This window comes from Prionailurus viverrinus, chromosome A2, assembly GCF_022837055.1.
Source record: "Prionailurus viverrinus isolate Anna chromosome A2, UM_Priviv_1.0, whole genome shotgun sequence".
NCBI classification, from domain to species: Eukaryota; Metazoa; Chordata; class Mammalia; order Carnivora; family Felidae; genus Prionailurus; species Prionailurus viverrinus.
The window spans coordinates 101,631,526-101,658,852 of NC_062562.1; the positions used below are offsets into that span (position 1 = coordinate 101,631,526).

The window sequence follows — 27,327 nt, forward strand, 5'->3', positions numbered from 1 at the left end:
AGTATGGTAAAGACAAGAAGAAGAAGTGGATTGTTCAATTTTATGTTTATTTTTGAGAGTGATAGAGACAGAGCATGAGTCGGGGAGGGGCAGAGAGAGGGAGACACAGAATCTGAAGCAGGCTCCCAGCTCTGAGCTGTCAGCGCAGAGCCCGATGTAGGGCTCAAACTCACCAACTGTGACATCGTGACCTGAGCCAAAGTTAGATGCTTAACTGACGGAGCCATCCAGGTGCCCCAGATTGTTCATATTTTAAATTGATAGAGAAGTATTGTTTAAATACTCAATTTCTGTATTTTAAATTAAGTGATCTATTACAAATACCCTTATTTTCTTATATCTAAATTTGGGTTATTAAGTAAGATATATCTTGCCTTAAGTAGAAACTTCATATTTCCAAACTCTTTTGAGAGTGTGCCTAATTATTCTTTATGTATTAATAATTATAATTAATGTGTCCTTTGTTAAAAATTGTTAAGTTGCAGTAATCTAATGAAAAGTGCTGAATTGGGAAATCGAACATAAAGTCCTTGCTCCAGCACAGTTACTTCAGCTAGTCAGTTTACTTTTGGGGTTTTCATTTTCTGAGCTGTAAAATGGGACAGATAATATTTATAATTCTTTTCCAATCAAAATTATACACATGCGCTGAATCTAAAGAGTTAAATCTAGTTTGCATGAGACATGTTCCATCTTAAATGCAGCACCGTATTTTATACTTGGAAGTGCATGTTAGGATAGGTATCAGTTGAAATGGTCTTATGTTTAAAGCAGGAAAACTATATCTCATAGGATGAAATCAATGGAAGTCACTTTTAAACTTTTATATTTAGCACAAAGTTAATTACCTTCCTACATTTATAGAAATTCAAAATAGTATTTTACAATATTGACAAGTCTACAAAAATTTAAGTATCACAGTACCCCTGAAATTTTTGCCACAAACCACCAATATAGCAGTATTTTACTATGGCCAAAAAAAAGTGTATCTATTTATTTATAAGGGTATGTTTAAAACTTTCTACTTTGTATTTAGAAACATGTATTGATAGTCTTTTTAAATTCTGTATTGGTATATTCACTGGTAATTCACAGATTTCCTAGACTTATTGATTAACTTAGCATCCCAGAAAAGATTTCCTCAGTTTCCCCCAGATGTATTTCTATAATGGAAGGATTACATGGCATCTTAAATTTGATAAACCATATTTTATTGCTTGCATTTTATGTTAGAATTATGTAAAACTGAACTGGAATATTTTTAACCTGAATTGGTCAGTATTTTAGACATAAATTTTTACTTTGCAAGAATAATAACCTTAGCATGGAGTTTCCTGAGGGCTACATGAAGAAAGACATCTTAGGGGCACCTGGGTGGCTCATTCAGATAAGTGTCTGACTCTTTACCTCAGCTCAGGTTATCATCTTATGGTTCGTGGGTTCGAACCCCGTGTTGGGCTTTGCGCTGATAGTGCAGAACTTGCTTGAGATTCTCTCTCTCTCCTCTCTCTCTGTTCACCCCCTCTGTCTTTCAAAATAAATAAATTAAAAAAAAAAAGGCATCTTAGGCAGTCAGTGGCTCTCCCAGTATATACTCAATAACTTACTAATACATTTGAAAATTAAATTGCATATTAGATATGTAAAATAGTTTGCAAAAATATAAAACTCATAGCACCTACAAGTAACTCCTTGCTCTTTCCTTTTCAGTATGAAAACAAAGTTGCTGTACGTGACAGAGTGGCATTTGCTTGTAAATTCCTTAGCGATAGTCAGGTAAAAACTGATACAATTCTATGTTTGAAGTTATTAATATTTACTCTTACTGCATTAGGAAATTAATCTTTTTGTATAGATATGTATATGTGACATTTATATATGAATTATTCTAAAAAAGTAAACTAATAATTCTTTGTTGGGTCAAGATATTGTAAACCTGTGTATCATAACCAAAATTGCTTGTGTAAGAATGCTGACTTAATATTTTAGTTTATTTCTGCTTTTGGCCTATAGATAAAGATGTTAAACTCACCCCTTAGGGATGTCATAAGAGAATTCCTTCATTTCCTAATACAGTAAACAAGTATTAAATGCATATGCTATGTGTATAGTGAGAGAGAAATGCACAGAAACAATGAGTAACATAATGTGCTAAGTGCTACAATAATGAGAAAGTGCTGAGGGAGAACGGAGGAATCTTGGCTACAGGTTGGGGTGGGATGAGGCCAGGGAACACCTTACCAAGAGATGTTATTTTTGATAATCTTAAAGTTCCCTTTCAACTCCAATTCTGTTACAGCAAGAATTTGGCAGAATAATGAGGACAGTTCTCTTTAAGTTTAAAATAGTAAATTCTGTAGTTCTTTTGTAGAATAATTATTAAAACAATAAATGTCTTGCTGTTTTGAAAAAGTGTTTTAAATGATCATGGATTCTGCATTGTAGTTTATGATAGATGCAGACTTCTTAGAGATCATATCTAGATTTTTGCAAGGGCTTTGGTTTTAAAATGTTTTTCATAAATATAGCACTATTTTAAAAGTACAAGTTTTGAAGGTACAAAGTATATAGTGAAACATATTAATTCAGAAAAATCACTTTGAATTTTCCAGTTAAATAGGTATATTGAAAAGTTGACCAACGAAATGAAAGAGGCTGGAAATTTGGAAGGAATACTGCTTACAGGCCTTACTAAAGATGGAGTGGACTTAATGGAGAGTTATGTCGATAGAACTGGAGATGTCCAAACAGCGAGTTACTGCATGTTACAGGTTAGTGCAGTGTGGTGGCAGCTTAAAGAAAAATAGTGCTTAACCACCTTCCTCAGTCATCGAATGGTTATGCCTTTTGCTTGCTTAGGATCTTTAGGAGGCATTTCACTTTAACCCAATCTCTTGATCTATAGAGGACTTCTTCGTGTCCCTCACCCTCCTGCTTTGGGTTATCCAGTTATTCCTTTCATTTTGGGAAGTTTCAGTGTTGAATTTATATAAAGTTCAAATGGAGCAGAGAAACCTCTCTCCAGTTTCTCCAGTTGACAGAATTATACCTTTTGTGAAAGAGATGGTCTTTCCCTGATCTGAACTGTAGTCTCCCTTGAAGTCCTGAAGGCAAGTTATATCACAACTCTCTTAACTCGTCATTTTCGCTCTTTGTTATCAGTGGGCATGATTTGGAGTAACAAGTTCATCACTTTACTTTCAGTTTTTACTGTTAGTAGTTTACTGTTAGCTGTTAAAAACAGATTTCTGGCAAAGGTTTCCTTCTGCTTTACTTTTGATAGACATACCATGAAAATTTAGAGCATTTCCCTGAGATTTCCTATAGCTCTCCAACTCTTCTTACCCTTTCATGGTGTCCTTTTTCCTGTCCCCATCCCTTCATACAATATGATAGCATGCTGTGTACTGGGCAAACGTAGTAGAATGCTCCCTTCCCCACCCCTACCATCTCAGGAACAAATACAGATACTGGCCCACAAACCACACTATGATATACTTACCAACATATCAGGCCACTGTCCATGGAAGAAAAGGTGTCTTTCTGTAACATAATGCATAATTTTGTCTGACTGAAATGAGATTACATCTGTTAAACTACACTGGAGAAGTATGACTACCAAGTACAAATGAGTTGATAGCTTCTTAACAAGATTTATAAAATATAGTTAATATGCAGACAGTGTATAAGAAAAGACAGTGGATCTTGCTTTTAGAAAATCCATTCTGATGTTTCCCCCATTTGTATTTATATGATCAAGGTTAAGTCTACCATCATGCTGTTTGTTCTCTATCTTATTTTTCCTTCTTCCTTTTGTTCTTCTGTCCCTTTCCTCCCTTCTTTTGATCTAATTGGAACATTTCATTGTTTCACTTCACCCACTGGGTTTTTAACTATTAACCTGTCGTTATCTTTTTTATTTATTTATTTATTTTGAAGTAGTTGTTCTTGGTCTAACAAAAATGCATCCCTACCTCATCAGTTAACATTTTTACCTCCTCATACTTCACATTTCACACCTAACACATCATGTTTCCTACTTTTTCTCTTTTATCTCACACCTGACATTTCCACTTTTTATCTTCATACTTCACACTTTTCAGATGTTACAACAGTGTAATTCCATTTACACATCTCCTTCCTTTGTCCTATTATTTTACTTCTATATACCTTATAAACTTCAACTAACAGTGTTACTGTATTTGTTTTGAACAGTCACTTGTCTTTTATGTAAATTATGTGAAAAATGAAAACATGGACTTTTACATTTATTTATTTATTTATCATTCTTGGGACTGTTTACTTCCTCCAATAGACACAATTTTCACGTTGTATTATTTCTCTTTGGTCTTTCTCTCTAGCATTTCTTGTAGTACAGTTTCATGGATGACAGATCCTCTCAGCTTAATTTTAACTGAAAATGTCTATTTCACTCTTGCTTTGGTTCAGCACTTTAAAGGTGTCGTTTCGTACTTTTCTGGCCTCCATTGTTTATGAAGAAAAGTCAACCATTATTATTAATGTCTCCCCTGTGTAATGTTTCATTTTTCCTTGGGCTGCTTTTGGTTTTCAGCAGTTTACCCTTGATGTTTAGTTGTAGTTCTTTTTGTCCTGCTTGTGGTTCACTGATCTGCAAGTCAGTGTTTCTCATTCGATTGTGAAGTTCTTCAAATTGTTTAAATGCTGTGATTTGTTCATTGACTCTTAACGTCACCTGAGGAGAAGATTTTCAGCTCTTGTACTGTTTAGTTCTAGAGCCTTAATTTTTATATAGTTTACATTTTTCAGTCAGATCCCTATCTGTACGCTGATTAAAACATTTTTCCTGGGGCTTCTGAGTGGCTCCATCAGTTAAGTGCCTGGCTCTTGATTTTGACTCAGGTTATGATCTCACGGTTCTGAGATTGAGCCCTGCATTGGGCTCTGTGTTGAGCGAGGAGCCTGGTTGGGATTCTCTATCTCCCTCTCTCTCTCTGCCCTTCCCCCACTCACGCACACGCATGTGCTCTCTCCTTCTCTCTCAAAATAAATAAACATTAAAAAAAAAAAAAAGAAAACACAAAAAACAAAAACTCTACTTTTCCTTTAAGTCTTTGAACATATATTTAATGGTTGCATTTATGATTTTTCCTGCTAACTCTCTTAATGTGGGGTATTTTAGATTTGGTTTTTGTTGACTGCCTTTTTCCTTGACTTTGAACTATACTTACCTGTTTATGTCTGGTGGTTTTTCATTTGAATACTGGATGTTGTGTATAGTACATTATAGAGATCTGGGTTCTTTTACCTTTTCCTGAAGAATGTTGGTTAATGCTTTTGGAAGTTCAGTTACTAGCTGCTCACTTTGGTCTTAGATTTTCTTACTATGGATTTTTGGAAAGCCCGGGGTATTTCTCAAGCCTTTCCAGTCATAATCTCTGAACTGTTTACATTGCACATTTTGTTGGAGATTAAATTTAGATTTTTGGGGGGAGATCTAGAGAAGACTTATCAAATATGAATTGACCAAATTGGGGAAGCGTGGGATATGAAGATTTATTTTTCTGTGAATTTTCTTTTTAAACTAGGGATTATACTCTACTTTAGCACTTAGTTTTGGCTAGTTGGTCATTATTAGGACTAGAGGAGATGTTTACTTTTTTAAGAAATGAAATTGTCAGCCAAGAGTTTTTCACATATTTTTTTGCTGAATTTAACCCTGAATTTAATTGAAATTAATACCTAATTAATAGGTGAAAGGGTGAAAGATAAGCTTCTTCTGTTTTGATAGAATGTTAAAAGATAGATTATCTATTAGCTGTTACAGGTTTCTTCCCTTTTTCCATTAGTAAGATGCTAAGTTCTCTCTAACATTTTACTTTTCTATCTGGCTCCCTAAAACTGGGAAACCTGGGCTTCATTACTGATGCCCATGGCGTCATTGGAGGCTGAGACTTTCTCTACTTTCTTCATCATGTGAACTTAAGGAAGATATCCTGGACAGGGCTAAAAGCATTCTGTGCAAACCCAAAATAAGCACAGGTGAAATGTGAAATGTCACAGCTGCCAGGGAGAATACAGCTTTAGGAAGAGCCTTACTGGCAAGAAATTGAAGTTCGTAATGAGAAGAAATCTAAGTTTAAGGTAAAGAAACTGTTGCTTTTCACTGTGGCCTAGGGGCAAAAGAATGAAGAACATTTTTGGTTTGGGTTTTTTTGGGTTTTTTTTTTTTATTTTGAAGGTAGTAAATGTATGTTTTGATTGAGGGCAAGAGAGAGAATAGACAGGTTTAACTTTCAGGTAAATAGGTATACAAAAAATAGCATCTGCATTCACAGTACACTGCTAGATCCAAAGGACAAGGCTCAGTATTATTTTATATGTGATGGAGCTATTTTGGTATGCTTTTAGATTAAACAGTAAACAGATTTTGTGAAGGCAGAGGTTTTAATTTTGGGGACAGAGTATTCACATCACTTTGTACTGTATTCAAAGTAGGAAAGTGAATTGTTTCCTCTTGGATCCTTCAACCTAAGTAAGAGATACAGAATTATACTTTCCTGGCCAGGTATAATGATAATATATATAGTACATATTTATGTCATTAGTAGAGGCCAGCTTAAAGTAAATTAAAGAAGCTTCCACCAATTATTTTGTCCGTATCCTCATTAGGAATCAGCTTTTGGCAAAAAGGGAGCCTATTTCATCTGTGCGACTCATACTCACATGTTACCTGCAATTTTCTGACTTAGCCAGGAAGTTTTTAAACAATTGTATTAATTCATGTTTTCATTTTAGGGTTCTCCTTTAGATGTTCTTAAAGATGAAAGAGTCCAGTACTGGATTGAGAATTATAGAAATTTATTAGATGCCTGGAGGTTTTGGCACAAACGAGCTGAGTTTGATATTCACAGGAGTAAGTTGGATCCCAGTTCTAAACCTTTAGCACAGGTAAGTACAGTATTTTGGAGAGAATCAAATTGTAACATGTACTTAATAACCCAGCCCAAAATAGAAGTGTTTACGGCATGTTATATTGGGTAAATTTAGAGTTCAATTTAATAAATTATTATTAGCTCACCCTTTTGCTTATATTAAGTTCCTATTGATATATGTGTAATAAGGCAGGATTTCCTTTTTTCTCTAACAGTATATACATATGTCTAATTAGACATGGACATTTTTTTCTTTTAGCATTAGTTTAAAAATCCTTAGCTCAGTTATCACAGAAAGCATATTCCATGAGATCACTGTATCTAAATTCAGACATTAGATATCAGGTATATCCTCAATGTGAGCACTGGATGGTGCTATTTTCTTATTTTAGAAAGTTGAGAAATTAGTGATTATATTAAAACAACCAAAGTGTTGTAAAATAACATTGCATGGTAATATTTGTTACTAAGCTGTGTCAGTGTTTAAGAGCTTAGGAATTTAACGTAATGGCAAAATGAACACTTTCTGTTGCTATTATTCTAAAATGCTAACTATTTGACATTTTAGGATCCTTAACTCCTTTTGTCTTAGGAAATGAGTGCTTTCTTTATAAGAAAATTTTGTTCAGGAGATCAAATCATTGAACTGTGGATCAGAAGTTAAAATGGGTTATTTTGTAATGTTCAAAGTGAATTCTAAAGTCTTTGTTATTTCTAAAATGTTATTATCTAATATTTCTAGGTTTTTCTACAGATACTAGTAGTATTAGGAGAAATATAACTAAATAGAGGTAACAGAAGAAGTATTCATATAACATAACTGCTAAGTGGAAATCTCAAATGGGAGCTGGTTAAACTTAGCAGATAACAAATTATTTTATAATATAAAATAAAGTTTAACAGTTATTTAAGAGTAATTTGTTAGGATCAAACTTTGAATTTATTTTATTTGTAAAATTTGCATGATATTTATCCCTCCTTTCGTTTTGTATAGGTGTTTGTGAGTTGCAATTTCTGTGGCAAGTCAATCTCCTACAGCTGTTCAACTGTGCCTCATCAGGGCAGAGGTTTTAGTCAGTACGGTGTCAGCGGTTCACCAACAAAATCTAAAGTCACAAGCTGCCCTGGCTGTCGAAAACCCCTTCCTCGATGTGCGCTTTGCCTCATTAATATGGGAACACCTGTTTCTAGCTGTCCTGGTATGACATAATTCTATAATTTTCTGAGCTGAAATTGTTCCTACGTAATTGATTTAATGTTGTAAATAGAAGACATACTAGATTGAGTTTATATTATTTCTAGGAGAAAGCCACTTTGCTGGCTTAAAGGTTTTGTATTTCCTGTAATTTATAAAGTCTATACATTAAAAGTAAAATCTGTATTCATGATATCACAAGTAATCTCACAAATGCTGGCCAATTTAAAGTTCATGAAAAGGGCTTAACTATTAAGTAGCCCTATAATTATACTATTTTTTTAATCACTTTTCTAAGAGGATTTCCCTCAAATTTTATATTTAAAAGTCAGTATGCCCTCATCTAGTAATAAGTACCTTGTATGCATAAAGAGCTTTTGATAGTCCCAAAGCACTTTTACATTCTATCTTACATAATCTTCAAAATCTACCTGTGAAATACATAGAGGAAGTGTTAGTCTAGAAGTCAGATCCCTTTACTTCCAGGTTTTGGTGCTGCTTCTGCTAGATTTGTCAGTTACCTAGTAAAAACATGTGTTTTTTAATGGTTAGAAGTATTAGGATTATTGTTTACTGCTTATAGTAAACATATAGAAAAACTTTTTGAGAACATTAGATAATTGAATATAATGTATCCAATGACTGGAAATATTCAAGCTGTTTATGTAACTTGAAAATTATACTATGGCAAAAACTTTAATTAAAAACATTTGAGTATTTAGCACGCTGGTATAATAAAGAACTGGATATGGTGACAGAATGCCTGTTTTATTCTCCCTCTGTGACAGTCTGACATTCAGTTGCTCTAGCCCTCTTTCATGTAAGGTGTTAGACAGAGATCCTTTCTAGTTAAGAAATTTTATAATTCAGCTGTGCAATTGGTTCATGTAAATAGTTCATTTGTTACATTAACATTTGTGAAAGAGATGTGCTGGTATCATTGGCTGAGTAATTATTTTTCAAGTTTGATACCTTTTTTTTAAGCAAATAAAGGCAATACATAATATTTTCAAATTTACATATTAGTTTTGATTGAAATTTCAAATTTTGATTTTCATTTTATACATTGCATGCTGACCATTTTTATGGTCCTGATACGGTAAATATAAAATAGTTTGGACTAAAAATCTACAGTGAAAGAACAAGGAGGCAAAATATTGCATAAAGAAGTTCTATATGAACTGGGATACATAAAAATAGTTAAATTTAGGGGTGCCTGTGTGGCTCAGCCGGTGAAGTATCCAACTTGGGCTCAGGTCATGATCTCCTGGTCCGTGAGTTCAAGCCCTATGTCGGGTTCTGTGCTGACAGCTCAGAGCCTGGAGCCTGCTTTGGATTCTGTGTTCCCTCTCTGCCCCTCCCCACTCTGCGCCTCACGCTCTCTCTGCCCCCTCACGCTCTCTCTCTGTCTCTCAAAAAATGAATAACATTAAAAAAAAATTTTTTTTAAGTAAATTTAATACATCTTTCACAACATAGCCTCAGGAAGCCATAATGGCCTGTTATTTTTTGCTAGATATTTGCTTTTCAATCTTTTTAATTTTTGAAATAGGTAAGAAAAGATAAAATCAATTTTCTAAAATTTGAAGGAAGCTCAAAACATTTCACCCTGTTATAGAGATTGTTAATTTAATGAATATTCTACACTCGGGTTTATAAAATCTTAACATTTTTCCATATTTGCGTCAGAATTTTTTTTTTTGTATTTTGCTTCAGTAATATTTTTTTTTTTATATAATATATATTTGAACAGTTGAAGGCTGTATATGCTGAGTTGAATCAAAGATCCTTGTGGAGCTTATAGTGTACAATGAGCATGGATAAAATAAGAAATGATATGTTTAAGAAAAGAAATACTGGTCCAGAATCCCTTATCTATCATTCCAGAATCTCTAAAAAGATCTGAAAATCCAAGTTTTGTAAATGAATTTACAGTAATCTCATGTAAACAAACCTGTTCAGAACTGGCAGAAGGCTGTTAAGGTCTTTGATTACAGGATGCTGCCTCTGACTTTCCTGGAGTTGTTATATAGTGTTTGCTCACTATTTTCCAAAAATCCCAAGCATTCTGTATTCTGAAACACATTAGGATTTCTGAGTTAGATAAGGAATATTGTATAAAGAAAGTGTTATACTTCTGTTTGAAGGACATCTGGAAATTTTCAGAAAGAAGATGCCATTTAAGGTGGTTGTTTAAAAAAGTTGGGGAGATTTAAATATGGGAAGATCTTAGAGAGGCCTTCCAGGTTGGAGACAAGTGTAAAAAGCATAAACAAGGGTAAAGAGATTAGTGATTGTTAGTACAGAGAGTGTATGGGAACTAGCAGTTGCATCTGTATGACAAGAGCCTCAGAAGTATATTAATAGGAAATAGTGTGGGGAACTTAGGGAAACCTGGTCTTTAAGTGATTGTTGTGCTAATTACAAAATACAGTTGACCTTTGAAAAACATGGGGGCAGGGGGTTAGTGGAACCAACCTCCAGACAGTCAAAAATCCAGGTATAACTTATGACTCCCCCAAAATTGAACAATTGGTAGCTTATATTGACTGGAAACCTCACAGATAAGCTAAACCATTGATTAACATACAGTGTATGCTTTGTGTATTATATACTGTATACTATATAATACTAGGGAAAATAAAATGTTAAGAAAATCATAAAGAAAATATATTTACCATACCGTAAAAAATCCACATGTAAGCAGATCCATATAGTTCAATCTCATGTTTTCCAAGGGTCAGCTATAATAAGCATATTCTTTTTTAGTATGTAAAATCAGAAGACTCTGAGTTCCAAAATAAGACAGGACCTAATAGAAATAAAATGCTAGCTCAAGGTAGTTTAAAGATTGAGGTGTACACATCCCTCTGTTGCTTTGCCTACAGTTAGAGATACCATCCATCCATCATGCTTTGTGATCAAGTGGCCAGGATTTCCATAAGCTTATTTAACGGAGGGTTGCATATCTTTACACTCAGTTGTGCTTTAAAGATTGGACTCTGTTGAAACTCAATAGAGTTTATAATTATAAACACAATTATTTATAAATGTTTATAATTTTATAACTATAATGTTTAATTATAAACATATTTAGCAGTATGAATTGTAACCGTTATTTAGTCAACAAATGTCTAATTAGCACTTATTCTTCTAAGTGCTGGGAATAGTACAGTGAACAAAACAGAAAAATCCCTGCCTTTATAGATGTTAATGTACAGATGTGATACCTTTTTTAAAATTAGGTTACATACTAGTTTCTCTCTTACTCTTCTTTTAGTAGTAGCAGTAGTAGTAGTAGTTAGTGACTATGTGAAACTCTAGTTTCCCTTGACTATTCTGTAGCACTTATCTTTGTACTTCACTATGAATATTATAAAAGTTACGACTATTTGATCTTTTTTTGAGTATAGTTGACACACAACATTACTTAAGTTTCAGGTAGGTGTACAGTTTAGTGATGTGACAAGTTTATATGTTATACTATGTTCACCACAAGTGTATCTACCTGTTACATCACTATTACAGTATCACTGACTGTATTCCTACATTCTTCCTCTTATTCTTGTAACTTAATCATTTCGTTACTGGGAGCCTGTATCTCCCTCCCCCCTTCCCATTTTGCCCAACCCTTCCCATCCCTCCCTCTGGCAACCATCAGGTTTATTCTCTGTATTTATATGTCTGATTCTGCCTTTTTTTCTAATTTTTTAAAAATTTATTTATTTTGAGAGCAGGGGAGGAACACACACACACACACACACACACACACACACACAGAGAGAGAGAGAGAGAGAGAGAGAGAGAGAGAGAGAGAGAGAGATATTGAGAATCCCAAGCAGGCTATACACGGTCAGCACAGAGCCTACATGGGGCTTGAACTCATGAAACTTGTGAGATCATGACCTGAGCTGAAATCCAGAGTCAGACACTTAACTGACTGGTCCACCCAGGTGCCCTGATTCTGCTTTTTGTTTGTTTATTCATGTTTTTTAGATTCCATTTACAAGTGGAGTTGTATGATATTTGTCTTTCTCAGTCTGACTTGTTTCACTTAGCCTGATACCCTCTAGGTCTATCCATGTTGTCTCAAGTGGCACAATTTCATCCTTTTTTATGGTTTTGTAATATTCCATTGTATATGTACACCACACTTTGCTTATCCATTTGTCTATTGATGGACACTTAGGTTGCTTCCATGTCTTGGCTATTGTAAATAATCCTGCAATAAACATAGGAGTGCATGTATCTTTTTGAGTTAGTGTTTTCATTTTCTATGGGTAAATGCCCAATACTGGAATTACTGGAATTACTGGATTTTTAATTTCTTGAGGAACCTCCATATTGCTTTCCACAGTGGCTGTTTCATTTGCATTCCCACCAACAGTGCATGAGAGTTCCCTTTTCTCTACATCCTCACCAGCACGTGTTATTTTTATATTTTTGTTGCTAGCCATTTTGAGAGGGGCCAGATTTCATTGTGGTTTTAACTTATATTTCCCTGATCTTTCCATGTGTCTGTGAGCCACCTGTATGTCTTCTTTGGAAAAACAACTGTTCAGGTTCTCTGCCTATTTTTTTAATAGGACTGTTTGTTTTCTGGCTCAGTTATAGAAGTTTCTTTTGTATTTTGGTTATTAACCCTTTATCAGCTATATCATTTGCTAAAGCTATTTGATCTTTCAAAAGCCTTTTCACATGGCATTGAGGTAGATCTTAATATTTTCAGCTTCATCAGAGGAACATAAGGAATAAACTGTTCTGGATTCAGTCTGTTTTCTGCATCTTAGAAGTTACAAAAATAAAGTGAAAATCACTAATGAGCTATTACACAATATAAAATGGTTATCTTTAAAAGGTCTATATTAAAAAAAATAAAGGTCTGTATTTTCCTTCTTTTTGCCTTCCTCTCCCCTTTCATTGTTAATCATTTTTATGAAGCTTTTAGGAAGAATTTCAGTGTATTTACATCCTAAATTCTTCAACCACCTGTACATCCTTTCACCTTTATATCATTAGCAAAAACAGATGGATATTTTAAAAAACTATTTGTAAGACTATCCCTTTGGTCATTAAAGTGTTACTAGCACAGCATCATATGTTAATAGCACAATTGCTCGATTAAACTTAATATTTTTACTTAATCATTTTTCCTATTGCCTCTAATCATATGCAATCTTAAAGTATTTTAATTTGATCTGTTTTAGAACAACAACAATAAAAATATTAAGGTGGCCAGGATTAATAGAATGAACATTTTTTGAGTACTAAAAGTTATGTAAATATGTGTGTGACGATATACATGTATAAACATGCATGTGTAATAAAACATTTTTCTTAAACTTTTTTGTGAACCGTAACAAAAAGCGAACATCCCCGAGACCTCTAGCCTGCTTAAGATAACATTGTCTATACCAGTGCCTTTGCTCATTATTCCCTGCCTAGTCCTACCTCTTTCCTCTTCCCCAGAAGTAACTACTGCCATAAACTGTGTGTTACTTGGTTTCTTGCTTATCTGTATGTTCTATCACATGTTTGCTTTTGTCTGTATTTTAAATTCCATATGAATGAATCTTCAGGAATATATCCTTTGACTTACCTTTTTTTGTTCAACACTTTTTTGGGGGGGGGGTTCTTTTTTTTTTTAGTTTTAATTGTGCTAATGAATATAGCTGTAGTTTATTCACATTTCGTTAATATTTGATATTCCATTCATGACTCTTAACACAGTTTTTCCATTCTATTATTGATGGATGCTTTGGTTGTTTCTAGATTTTTACTATTACAAACAATACTGTTACGAACATTACTGCATATGACTCCTTTGTGCATGTACATAAGTTTCTCTATGTACCTAGAAATAGAATTGCTAATTAGTACTGTTTGCTAATGTTTTCCTTTGGATTTTTATGTCTGTTCAGGAGAGAGATTGTCCTATAATCTTCCTTTCATACATTATCTTGGTCTGCTGCTTTTAGCAAAGTTATACCAGCATCAGGAAGTACATTGAGAAATTTTCTCTCTTTTCCTGTTCTTTGGAAGAGTTTGTATAGATGAAAATTACCTGTTCCTTCAGGGTTTAGTAGAACTCACTTGTAAACTGGGCTTGGTATTTTCTCTGTGGGAAGATTTTAAACTGATTGCTTTTCTGAGGTTAATTCAGATTGCTTCTTAGTGGGTTTGGTAATTTATATTTTTCCTTTTTTTTGGACTATTAAAAATGTAAGGAAACTTTTGTTATTCAGTAGTTTTTCAGTCTAAACTGGGTCGTAGCATTAAAATAGCTATTTCAATATGATGTATGATTTGTATTTTAGCATAGTTTTAGAAATAACTTTCAAGTTAAAGCTTTAAATAAAATTTTGTGATAATAGTTAATGAAGATGATTTTCTTTAACCCATAGGAGGATCCAAATCAGATGAAAAAGTAGACTTGAGCAAGGATAAAAAATTAGCTCAATTTAACAACTGGTTCACATGGTGTCACAATTGCAGGCATGGTGGACATGCTGGCCATATGCTTAGTTGGTTCAGGTAATCAGCACATTTCTTCTTTAATAGGCTTGGAGTTAGAGGTGATAGCGCAGATGGCCTTTTAAATAGTTCAGGTTTATGTAGCCGAAGGATAAATTTCTTTTTCGCTGTCATTGGAGTTAACAAAGGTGGTGTCAACATTTCTATCGTTAGATATCCTATGTAATTTTAAACTTTAAGATGAATACTTATATAAGAAATAGTTTAAATATTATGTATGGGTTAAATGTGTGAATTTACAGTTTTTACAGCTAACCTAATGTCCAATCTTAGTGTGTAACTGAAATTAGGAATTAAATGACAGAGTATATATATCAAACTACCGCATCAGTTATCTTCTAAATAAACTTGTTATATAGTAAGTATGCATTCGATGCACTGGAGACTCAAGCCATGTTTAACTTCTGCTTTGAATAGTGCCAGTGGCCTTTTGTCCTCATTGCTGTAACTTTTGTACCCAGTTTGTCACATTGGCTTTAATTACAACTCTGAGCACATCCCTGTCAACTTCATAACTATAAGTAAGGTGTCTATTGTATATTTAAAATGTAAAGCTATTCACTTTTTAGTAACTTTTCTTCCCAGTTCAGCTTGTCAGTCATTTTTTGTTTAATTCTTTGGGTTTTAATTCCTGTATTTTTTCAAATACCATTCTACATACAGATAGGTATATAGATAAATGTATGTATGTATATGCTTAATTTAGATTTTTAATTTTTACTTGGCCTATTTTTTTTAGGGACCATGCAGAGTGTCCCGTTTCTGCATGCACATGTAAATGTATGCAGTTGGATACAACAGGAAATCTGGTACCTGCAGAGACTGTCCAGCCATAAAATGTTACCATCTAAAGAGAAACCTTCAAGTGTGGAGCTTTCTAATCGATGTCCTTCATAGCTCAAAAACGTACCTCAGAACAAGTCACTCGTGACTTTCCTGTAATGGGAAAATAAATCATTCTATCAAATCAGCAATTTGATGTTTGAGTGATTTTGATGTGCTTCACAGAGACAAACGCTGCTCAAGTGAACAGAGTGTGGGCATGAATTCTGTACAGTAGGTTGAAAAAGTTCATTGTGGAAGAGTTTTATAGGGTTTGTCAAAATTATGAACACTTTGCAAGCAGAGTTTTTGGAATAACCAAGAACAGACTTTGAACCTGTATCTTCTATGCTGAGATTGGATCTGTATATCTTTTAAAATAGAATAAAGTGACCAATTTTTACCTGTAGAACTGGAGAGCCCTTACTCCACACTGGAGAATAAATTTCATCAAGGTATGGTTGGTATATATGTTTTAAAGAGTCCATTCCCTTGTACACTTTCATTTCAAGATAAGAAATCTTCTGGCTCAGATCATTATTGTCTTCCTAAGAAAAGCCAGAATTGAAAATGCATCTTACAACTTTTTCTCATCTGAAGAGAAAAATATGTACCATTTCAGGGGAACATGTTCTGAAATTTTCAGTTTTTCAGCCTTTTGTTTTCCAGTGTTCTCATTTGTCTTCAAAGATCCTCTCCATGTTAATTCATCATCTTATGCCCATGATCTGCAAACATTTTGCTGAACACAAAGTCTATGCAAGATTATTATATGTGACCAACCATTCAGCTTCACCTACTTCAGTATGTCCTACTGTCAAATCCCTCCTATTTTGGAATACCCGGTTTTTTCTAAGGTTGTGGAAAGCAGAGTCACTTTGGAGATGATTATACTTTAAATGTAAGTTTCTAAAAGTATATTTGGGCAAATTCAGGAGCTTTATTTAAAAATTTTATTCTTTCCCTTTTCATAGCTAGATAGTTGGGAGAGAAATAGCAAAGGGTTTGTAGCATGCTTCTCTGTTATCTGACTTATGCAGAGTATTGAACTGAATTTCGTAGTTGAAGTTGTATTCATAGATAAAATAAGCATAAATCTTAATTATTATATAGATTTTGTATAAAAATGTCTTAAGCTAAAGAATTTTCAGAGCTTTCATGCTAGCAGTTTTACTTGGTAGAATTAATATATTTATTTTGAGGTATGACCTAAATACTGAACAAAAGTGGATTCAATTTATTTTTTACTTTGAGATCTGATACAAAAGACCCTTTTTAGGGAAAATATTGTATATCTATTGCATATCTACTGTAAACATCTCACCTAGATGACAGTCTTCTTTTAAATTGAAAGAATATATATATATATTTTTTTTCAAAGATTTCTATAAAGGGGACTTTTTCCAGTCTTCTTTTAAGTAAATCTTCCTGACTTTATTTTACTTAAATATAACCTTTATCTTTACCTTTAAAATTGCTTCAGTTGAAGTGTTCCTTTCAAATTTACTATGCCAAATCAGCTTTAAGTAATGTCAAACTATCGTAATACATTTTCATTTCTCCTTAACTAAAGTTAAGATAGAATTACTGAATTTATATTTATAATAGGGTTATACCTAAAATATTTATAATTTTGGGAAGTACAGTATAATAAAACAAAATCTAGTATATAAATCTGCTTGTAATCATATAGGATGACATTTTTAAGATTCCTTATGCCTGTGTCAGTCTCCTGATATTTTCTCTGAAGCCCAAATATTCATATGTCTATTATATTTGTTTTGCATTTCAATGTATGTGGACCATGAAAATAGATTCAAATTATTTTTCCATTTTTATTCTTAGTCACTGGTGTTTGGGATTATAAACTCAAGGTATTTTACCTAAACATGTTCAATAGAAGTGTTTAATAAAAATGTTTTTATTACTTTTTAAAAAATTGAATAAATTTGGGTTGAAGTCAGCATGTCTGATCTAGAATTTATCTTTGACTCCTTTACACATAATCCAATAAAATAATATTCATACTTACTTTGATGGCAAACTTGATAACTAATCTTGGAAGTAACATTTCTTTAGGCTCTTTTTCAGTTTAGTATGCTTTCCAGGATTGTTATTCTGTAAAATGGTATATTTTAAAGGTACCTTTCCATTGTCAGTGGGAGGTATTAGAGTTAAAAGAAAAACGATTCTGAATGCAATTATATGGCCAAATTTAATTTCACCTATTCATTTGACTGCAAATATTGAAAAGGATGGGCTTTGAAACTTAGATTATAATCCTAGCCCCAGTATAGTGGCCAAATGACTTACCCTTTGTGAGCCTGAATTTCCTCCTATGTTAAAAAGTAAAGAAATACTTCATAGGGTGATTAGGAGTGTTAAGTGATGAAATAAACATGAAGTACTGTATCCCTGTCACATACTAAGTGCTCTGTAAAAGGTGATTAATACTTATTTTCATCTTTATTAGTTACTTGTCTTTTTAATTGAATATGGTATAATTTAAATGAGGTATAATTTTACTCTTAAGTAAAAATTTCCCAAGAGCTTATTTTCTGAAATCTGGATAAATTATGACTTTTTTTTTTTTGAGGTAGGACTTACCTACTTTTGTTTATACTGTATTTAGAATAATACTTTTTGCTTTTTGAGGAGAGGAAATCCTTCAAACAACCATCTAGGAGTTTGATGTAATACAGGAGTGAACCCAAGGATTGAAATTAAGTTTTCGGTACCTCTGGACACACCTGACTGGTAATTCTTGAAAACTTGAGGTTTTTGTATTCATATTCAACTCTTAAATCCCGGTCTTTATTTGTCTAGGAGAACATATTTCTGTGTAATCCTTCCTTTTCTGCTGTTTCATTACACTTAATACTCATTTCAGTTAAAATGTTGGGGTGGGTAGTATTAATAAAACAGAAGTATACTGTGAGGTTTTTTTCTCCCTTGGGATAAATGTAATTAAAACAAGTTGGGGGAACTAATTAGTTGTATATGTCAGACATCTGCTCAGAGGCATCACAGAGGTAGGAGAGACGTGTTAGGTGTTAGTTCAGCATCCTCACTGTGTCCTTGAGATCCACATGGCCATGGCAGAGATGGGGCTACCCAGACATCTGATCTCCTATCTGCTACTCCGACTCCTTCCATGACATCGTTTGCCTGTTTTCCCTCTTGCCTGAAAATTTTGTAGGTTATTTGGCTGATATACAAAGCAGCATTTTACAAAAATACTTCTGTAAACTGTTAATTTTTCCTGAGTATGGAGACCGAAGGAAGGCTTCCCAAATATTTTTAAAGCTAATGTAATCCAGAGATCAAATAACATGGATTGCCAAAACAAAGAACTGATTTCACTTAGGAATATAACATGATAAATTCATAATAAGTAAAGTGAACATCAAGTCCAACAGTGTATTAATAAGAATAATAGATACTGTTGGTACTTATTATGTGCCGTGTTCCATGCACGTTACCCTATTTGATCCACACAGTATCCCTATAAGGCAGGTGTACTATTACTGTTCCCATACTGTACATGAGGCAGTTGAGGTATAGGGACACGATGTCACTATGGTAGGTTACACAGCTAGTAAATAGCAGAGCCACGATTGAGGTAGCAGCAATCTGACTTCCTAGTCCTTTTAATTATTATTTTATACTTCTATGTACTACTTTATGAACTGAACAAGAAAGGTTTTATTTAATATTAGTACATCAAACCACACCAAAAAATGTCAATAGCTCATTCAGTGTAAAAGGCATTTGATAAAATTCAAAAATTTATTTCCAATTTGTTTTTTAGATTTAGTTATTATCATGCAAAGGAACTGTTTTTCCTCCCTTGTTTCCCTTCTATTTTGCTGTCTCAAACAGCTGGCCTCATGCCTAGTGGAGAACTACTGAAATCCTTCCCATAAAACAAGGATCCTAATGTTACCACCAGTTTTGTACATAGCAGCACAGAAGAGGAAAGCACAAGGAGGCACATCTTGTTTCTTTTCCAAGTCCTTAAAGTTTGGTGTGGCAAAAATGCCATAAATAGTTAAAAGGCAAGCAAACTGGTAAACTACAACATGCATGACAAATACCCTTAATTCATAAGGAGCATTCTCAAATTCATAAAAGACCCAACCAATAGATAATCTTGATCAAGAACTTGTATAGGCAAAATAAAATGGCCAGTAAATATACATAAATGTTGAATCAGAAACTAATACTAATTAAAACAATAGGATACTGCTCACCTGCCTGCATAGATTAAAAAGAATAATATGCATTTTCATGGATGTGGAAAAGGAATATTCTCAGATAACAGTTTGTGAGAGTATATATCAGTACAAGTGTTCTTGAGGACATTAGAGCAATATGAATCAAAAGCCTTAAGGTTCACACCCTTCGACATAGATATAGCGAATATATGGGAATATTTCTGAGGGATAGATAAGGGCACAAAGATGTATGTTTCTAGGAAGTGGTTCATAACAGTATTGTTTATAATAAAAAAAACAAAATAATAAAATTAAGAGTGAAGAAATTGTTATGTCCAGGGAATACTAACAAATTATTCAAATAGTATAGATACTGTTATTGACAAAGGAAGATTCATGAGGTATTAGCAAAGAGAAAGGCAAGTTACAGTATGTATAAGTATATTTGCATGGAACATGAATATTTACAAAAATTTTAACAGTGGTCATTACTCAAGAGTGGGATTTTAAGTGTCATTTTTTCTTCTTGCTTATCTGTCCTCTAGTTTTTCTATAATAATGATAAATGTACAAATGAATGAATGTGCATATCACACACTTTTATAAAAGTTACCCATGATATGGTATCTTACTATGATAATGAACAATCAAATATGGGGGATCATTCTGAGAATTATTCTGAGAATAACACCTTGCTGCAAGGTGTTATGAAAATTAGTATTGAAAGCATTTTTTTAGATTTCATATTTTATGGTAATATATAGGAATAAAATGAAGATGTGGATTTTTCTCTTAATCTTATCTCTCTTATCATATTTGGAAATAGTGCATTTTGCCCTCCATTTAGCACATTGGGAAATAGATCCACAAAATAATTCTGATTTCCCTGAGATTAGTGGTACGTAGTTAGTGACTTTCAGTATTTTCTCTTCTAGATCTTTCTCATGAGATTTCCTAACTCCTCTGTTTTGGCTGTAGGCCTGTGGCAGGAAACCAGTCCTTTATGCTTTTTGTGTGCCTCCGTGTACCGGACACTGTTAAAGGTTATGATTTCAAAGGGTTGATGGGCACCATGGGTTGCCTTGGAGGAGCTCTGTGTCTAATGGAAAATGGTAGACATAAGCATAATTTTCTACAGACTCAAATCTATTCAGGTTAATATTGTTGCTGTGAAGTATCATTTTAGCATCTTATCTCTTCCTACAGGCCAAAAAAAAAAAAAGGTCAATTTATTTTGTTTTCTAATTTGGACTTTCAAAAATGGTTTTCTAATTAGAAATAATTTAATGAAGTAGAGTTGGTCTATACCATTTTTCAAAAATGTAGTTTTCGTACTGATCTATTAACAGTCCAGTGTTTTGAAATGCTTTGCTAAAAACAACCTTAGGATTAAAGTTATAGACAAGAATAAAACAAGGATCCTGTTGTTGTGCTGATTCTGCACATAGCTGTGCAGAAGAGGAAAGTGGAAGGAACCACCCAAGTCCTTGAAGTTTGGTGATGTATGTAAGTTATGTAATGTCAGAAGTCACAGCAACAATAGTAATTCAGTATATGTGGACTTTCATCATTCAATTTATGAAAAGCATGTTGCCTTAACATAATTTCATAACTGGAAATTCAGATGTAGGAATCTAATTAGGTGGGCTCTTAAAATATAAAGTCATAAAGATAAGGTAGTCTGGAGCATTTGAAGAAATTAATGTCTCAGAAACTTGAAATAGGCACTTGTGTAAGAATTCATGCAAACTGTCAGTCTTACATTTTTTTATTTAGAGAATAGCTAAATTATTAGCTTTTATTTACATAGCTCCATTTATATATGCAAACATATGTGTGGGGGGCTGGTGGTGTGCATGGGTGTATTTGCAAGAAAGTCAAGTTTGAAATAGCAAATGTCAGAAATCAGGCTTAATTAGATTTATATCACATTGCAGCTACATATTTTGCTGATGATGGTTTAAGAAGTTGCACTATTAAACGTGGTGAAACTATCTTTTTAGTAGCAAGTAATTTGGTAACTATTTCATAGTAAACATTTGAATGGTGCAAAGTTCTTGTATTACATATAATTAGTTATGTCAAAAAATTATTTTCTTGGGATGCTTGGGTGGCTCAGTCGGTTAAGCGTCCGATTTCAGCTTAGGTCGTGATCTCACAGTTCGTGAGTTCAAACCTCGTGTGGGGGTCTGTGCTGATAGCTCAGAGCCTGGACCCTGCTTCGGATTCTCTGTCTCCCTCCCTTTCTGCCCCTCCCCTGCTTGTGCTCTGTCTCTCTCTCTTAAAAAATAAATAAACATTAAAAAAACTATTTTCTTTATCAAGGTGGAAATTTGTATTCTGTATTAAGCGGGCATACTTAATATTTGTTAGTTGAACAATGGGTATGTATCTTTATGATAAATAAAATGTTCCCAAAATAGATGAAGATGTATAATTAATGGAGCAAAACCTTCAGCAGCTTGATGTGAGAGAAGTATCTCTTGCAAAAGTAATACATTTTCTCATCTTAAATCTTACCTTTCCCTTCCATTCTTCAAAAACGGAATGTAAGATCAGTTGTGACTCTTAGAATAAATTGCCATTTTTTTTTAAATTTTTTTTCAACGTTTATTTATTTTTGGGACAGAGAGACACAGAGCATGAACGGGGGAGGGGCAGAGAGAGAGGGAGACACAGAATCGGAAGCAGGCTCCAGGCTCTGAGCCATCAGCCCAGAGCCTGACACGGGGCTCAAACTCACGGACCGCGAGATCGTGACCTGGCTGAAGTCGGACGCTTAACTGACTGTGCCACCCAGGCGCCCCGCCATTTTTTAAGATATATAGATTTCTGAAATACATGAAATTCCTTTTGGAAAAGTGAGTATGACTGAGAGACTGCTGGCTTCTAAAAAAGAATACTCCTCTAGGCAGGGAACATTATTTTCTACTGGAAGGATTAGACACAAATTGGAGATTTGTGGGGGGAGATCCTTGAGGTCATTTGCTACAACTGTTGTTTTGGTAACATCCTTCACCTAACTTAGTGAACAAATACTTTTTTAAGTCTATTTTATTGAATTCTGTTATCTCTGTTTCAGAAACTGTTCTGTCAGTTATCGAATATGTTCTTTCTGGGGTCCTGAGAAATTAAAATCATGTATCATCCTTGCTGATAAAACACATCCTATGGGAAAAAAGTAGCCAAGAAGTTACTCAGTACCTCTCCTGGTTTCCCTCTTGTAATTCTTTGTTCTTTTAGAGTTCATTCCCAATATGTGGAATTCTACAGATTTCTAAATAACTTCGAATATCTCATGCTAGATTTTGAGTGGTGTATATTTTCTTAAGCAGAGACATCTGAACGCAGTGAAAATGAATTCTCATAGAACAAAATTGCCAAGCATATGTGACAGAACTGTAGGGAAAAAGAGCATAACTTTAATCTTCAAAGAAGCTTAAAAATAGCTCCACTGTTATTATGCATGAGGCCTGACAATTGACATTTCTCATTTTGGCAGCATTCACCCACAGCCCCGTATCAGCAACTGAACACATTCATCTCTGGGATAAATGATTAATGAGCTGCCTATCATCTCCACTTCTTTTGTACCAAGTGGCAGAGGCTTCAGTTGATCATATTGCAGCCATCAGCATCATTATTGAAATTGATTCTGCCACTAGAAGGTTGTGCTTGGACAATCGATTAGCATTTAAGTAAAATAATTAAGTTACGGCATTAAAAATAACACAAAATCATCCCTTCTCAGTCACTCTGTCACACCTGGTAAGGTTGTTTTGTTTTGTTTTTGCTTGTAAGCTAGTATCATACAACTTTAGATTGAGGAAGGAAACATGGTAGGCATCAAAATTCAGTTCTTGTTTTGAGTCGAACCCACTAAGAGAATAAACCCATTCTCTTTATTAATCACTGTTGCATTGTGTGAAATGTAAACTTACAAAATTGTGTAACTTGTATGCAATGGTGAGCAATGATTTTGCCAAGTTACTGATGTTAGAGAAAAAGTAAAAGGGTAGAGTTAAGACATTTTTGAAAGGCCAGAATTAATCAGAAAGGAGAGAAGATGAAGGATATAGATTGACAAATGGTATTCTGATACAGTGAAATGAAACTTATTTTTCAGCAAGCAGATGTGAGAATGGGGAAAAAAAACATCATTTAGATGTTTTGGTGATGTGGTCTGCATGTCTAAAACAGATGGCAGAGAGTGATGGTCAGCACAGGCCTACAGAAAAGTGATGGACTGCAGTTTGGGTGAAGTGTGATACACCCAAGGGAAAGGACTTGACACTGTAGGAGCTCAGTAAATGTTAGTGGGGTTTTAGTTACTCCTCTTTCCTCCTCATTTCTAGTCTTAGGCAAGACAACTCAATCTGGCTGCTGGAGTGGGGACCTACCTGTGTATTTCAGTGATAGGGAAAAATACCATGTGATAAAGATAATTTGATTGTACATCATGGTGTCCAAAGCATAGTCTTTTTGTGCATGGAGTGATTTCTATGAAGATACATGGTTAGACTGCCATTAGGTACCTTCTGGAATCAATTATTAGTGCCATCAGAACTGTTCATCATACAAGGGAATCCCAAGACTCGTTTTGTATAATTGGAACATTATTCTCATGTAAAAACATCCTGAGGAGGGAGTTGAGTGGTGGTCAGATTGGTGGAGTGATGGATGTGAGGGTCTTCTGAATTTCATAAGACCAACTGTTTAATCTACCTCAAAATTAAGACAGCTACCTGAACTACATTATATGTGTCACCCAGTCAAAACACATGCACATTTTCTTCAGAGTTAGGACTTGTTATACAAAGAAACAGAGCCATCACAGCTCTTTCTCATTCCAGCTCCTTCTGCTCTATATTTAAGATTCCAGATTTTAGAAGTTAGGCTGTTGGTGATGGTATTGTGAGTTTCAGTCTTTTTCTGGTTTGTGTATATTTTAAGAAACTAGAAAAGGCTGCTTTGAGGACTAAGTAGAGGACATTTTTACCCAAAAATTGTTGGTGTAAATAACTGAGACCTGTATTTTGTTTTTTGTGTTGTTTTTTTTTTAATTCAAGTTTAATTAACATACAGTGTTGTATTAGTTTCAGGTGTACAATATCGTGATTCAACACTTCTATACATTACTCAGTGCTCATAAGTGTACTCTTAATGTCCTTTATCTATTTCCCCCATCCCCCTACCCACCTCCTCTCTGTCAACCACCAGTTTATTCTCTGTATTTAAGAGTCTTTGTTTTGTCTCTTTTTTCTTTTTTTTTTTCCTTAAATTCCACATATGACTGAAATCATATCCTATTTGTCTTTCTCTGCCTGACTTATTTCACTTATCATAATATCCTTTAGGTTCATCCATGTTGTGGAAAATGGCAAGATTTCATTTTTTTTATGACAATAATATTCTGGCATATGTGTGTGTGTGTGTGTGTGTGTGTGTACCACATCTTCTTTATGCATTCATCTATCAATAAACACTTGGGTTCTTTCCAGATCTTGGCTATTGTAAATAACGCTGCAGTAAACATAAGGGTGCACATCTTTTCAAATTACTGTTTTCATTTTCTTTAGGTAAATGCCTAGTGGTAGAATTACTAAAGCATATCGTAATTCTGTTTTTAATTTTTTGAGGAACCTGTTTTCCACAGTGGCTGCACCAATTTGCATTCCCACAAACAGTGTACAAGGGTTCCTTTTTCTCCACATCCTCGCTATTGTTATTTGTTGTGTTTCTTTATTTTAGTCATTCTGAAAGGTGCAAAGTGATATTGTTTTAATTTGCATTTCCCTGATGATTAGTGATGTTGAGCATCTTTTTATGTGTCTGTTCGCCATCTGTATGTGTCTTCTTTGGATAAATGTCTATTCAGGTCCTCTGCCCATTTTTAGTGTGATTTTTTTTTTTTTGGTGTTGTGTAAGTTCTTTATATATTTTGTATACTAACTCCTTATTGGATATATCATTTGCAAACATCTCCTATTCAGTAGGTTGCATTTTTGGTTTTTTGGTGATTTTCTTTGTGGTTCAAAAGCTTTTTATTTCAGTGTGGTCCCAATAGTTTAATTTTGCTTTTGTTTCCTTTGCCAGAAGAGACATATCTAGAAAACTGCTTTTAATGGCTGAAATCAAAGAAATTATTACTGATGTTTTCTTCTAAGACTTTTCTGGTTTCAGGTCTCACATTTAGGTCTTTAATCCACTTTGCGTTTAATCTTGTGTATGGTGTAAGAAAGTGGTCCAGTTTCATTCTTTTGCAAGTAGCTGTCCAGTTTTCCCAACACATTTGTTGAAGAAATCATCTTTTTCCCATTGTATATTCTTGCCTCCTTTGTTGTAGATTAATTGACCATAAAAGCATGGGTTTATTTCTGGACTTTCTATTCTGTTCCATTGATCCATGTGTCTGTTTTTTGTGTCAGTACCAAACTGTTTTGATTACTACAGCTTTGAAGTAACTCTTGAAATCTGGGATTGTGATACCTCTAGCTTTGTTCTTCTTTTCCAAGAGTGCTTTGGCTATTTGGGGTCTTTTGTGCTTCCATATAAATTTTAGGATTATCTATTATACTTCTGTGAAAAATATTTTTGGTATTTTGAGAGGGATTGTATTAAATGTGGATTGCTTTGGGTAGTATGGACCTTTTAACAATATTGGTTCTTCCAATACATGAGTATGGAATGTTTCTCCATTTTTTTGTGTCAACTTCAGTGTCTTCCATCAATGTTCTGAATTTATCTGTTAGTTCCATCTGGTCCAGTGTGTCATTCAAAGCCCTTGTTTCCTTGTTGATTTTCTGTCTGGATGATCTATCTGTTGATGTAAGTGTGTGTTAATGTCCCCTACTATTATTGTGTTGCTGTTAATTTTTTCCTTTATGTCTGTTAATAGTTGCTTTATGTGTTTGGGTGTTCCCATGTTGCATGCATTAATATTTACAATTGTTATAACTTCTTCTTGGATTGGTCCCCTTATTATGTAGTGTCCTTCTTTGTCTTTTGTTACAGACTTTGTTTTAAAGTCTGTTTTGTCTGGGGCGCCTGAGTGGCTCAGTTGGTTAAGCAGCCAACTTCAGCTCAGGTCATGTTCTCATGGTTTGTGAGTTCAAGCCCTGCATTGGGCTATGTGCTGACACCTTGGAGCCTGGAGCCTGCTTCAGATTCTGTGTCTCCCTGGCTCTCTGCCCCTCCCCTGCTTGTGCTCTGTCTCTGTCTCTCAAAAAGTGAATAAAAACGTTAAAAAAAATAGTCTATTTTGTCCAATTTGAATTGCTACCCTAACTTTCTTTTCACTTCCATCTGCATGGTAAATGTTTTCCTATCTCTTCATTCTCAGTCTGCATGTGTCTTTAAGTCTGAAGTGAGTCTCTTGTAGGCAGCACATAGATGGGATGAGACCTGTATTTTGGAAAGTGGGCAGAATATGGTTAAAGTAAGAGGAAGGACTGCAGTGATACGAAAAAAAAAAAAAAAAAAACAAAACACATGGAAACAAGAGTTCCATAAGTGGACCGTTAACAAACTTACTTTTTATGTTAAAATTCTTCATTGACAAATAATTCTCTTCACTCACCATGAGATGAGCAGGTTAGGCCAAGTTGTGCTTGATCTGCTGTGAGTGAACAACCCCACCCTTCTT

At 34.2% G+C, this 27,327-nt stretch overlaps 1 protein-coding gene across 6 annotated transcripts in view; it reads left to right on the plus strand.

Annotated features, from left to right (window-relative positions):
* Positions 1-23,488, plus strand: part of MIOS (meiosis regulator for oocyte development) — a 60,846-nt gene extending 37,358 nt beyond the window's left edge. For 2 of the 6 annotated variants that reach the window (XM_047849086.1, XM_047849087.1), the window contains exons 6-11: positions 1,711-1,776; positions 2,613-2,771; positions 6,778-6,930; positions 7,909-8,113; positions 14,514-14,643; positions 15,383-17,428. In XM_047849086.1, the coding sequence (XP_047705042.1) occupies positions 1,711-1,776; positions 2,613-2,771; positions 6,778-6,930; positions 7,909-8,113; positions 14,514-14,643; positions 15,383-15,479 (810 nt within the window). In that variant the 3' untranslated portion in view covers positions 15,480-17,428. Of the gene's footprint in view, positions 1-1,710; positions 1,777-2,612; positions 2,772-6,777; positions 6,931-7,908; positions 8,114-14,513; positions 14,644-15,382; positions 17,430-18,120; positions 18,671-23,184 lie in introns of those variants that run through there. The other 4 variants (XR_007150187.1, XR_007150186.1, XM_047849085.1 and 1 more) reach the window with 4 other exon arrangements.
* The last annotated feature ends 3,839 nt before the right edge of the window (positions 23,489-27,327 follow it).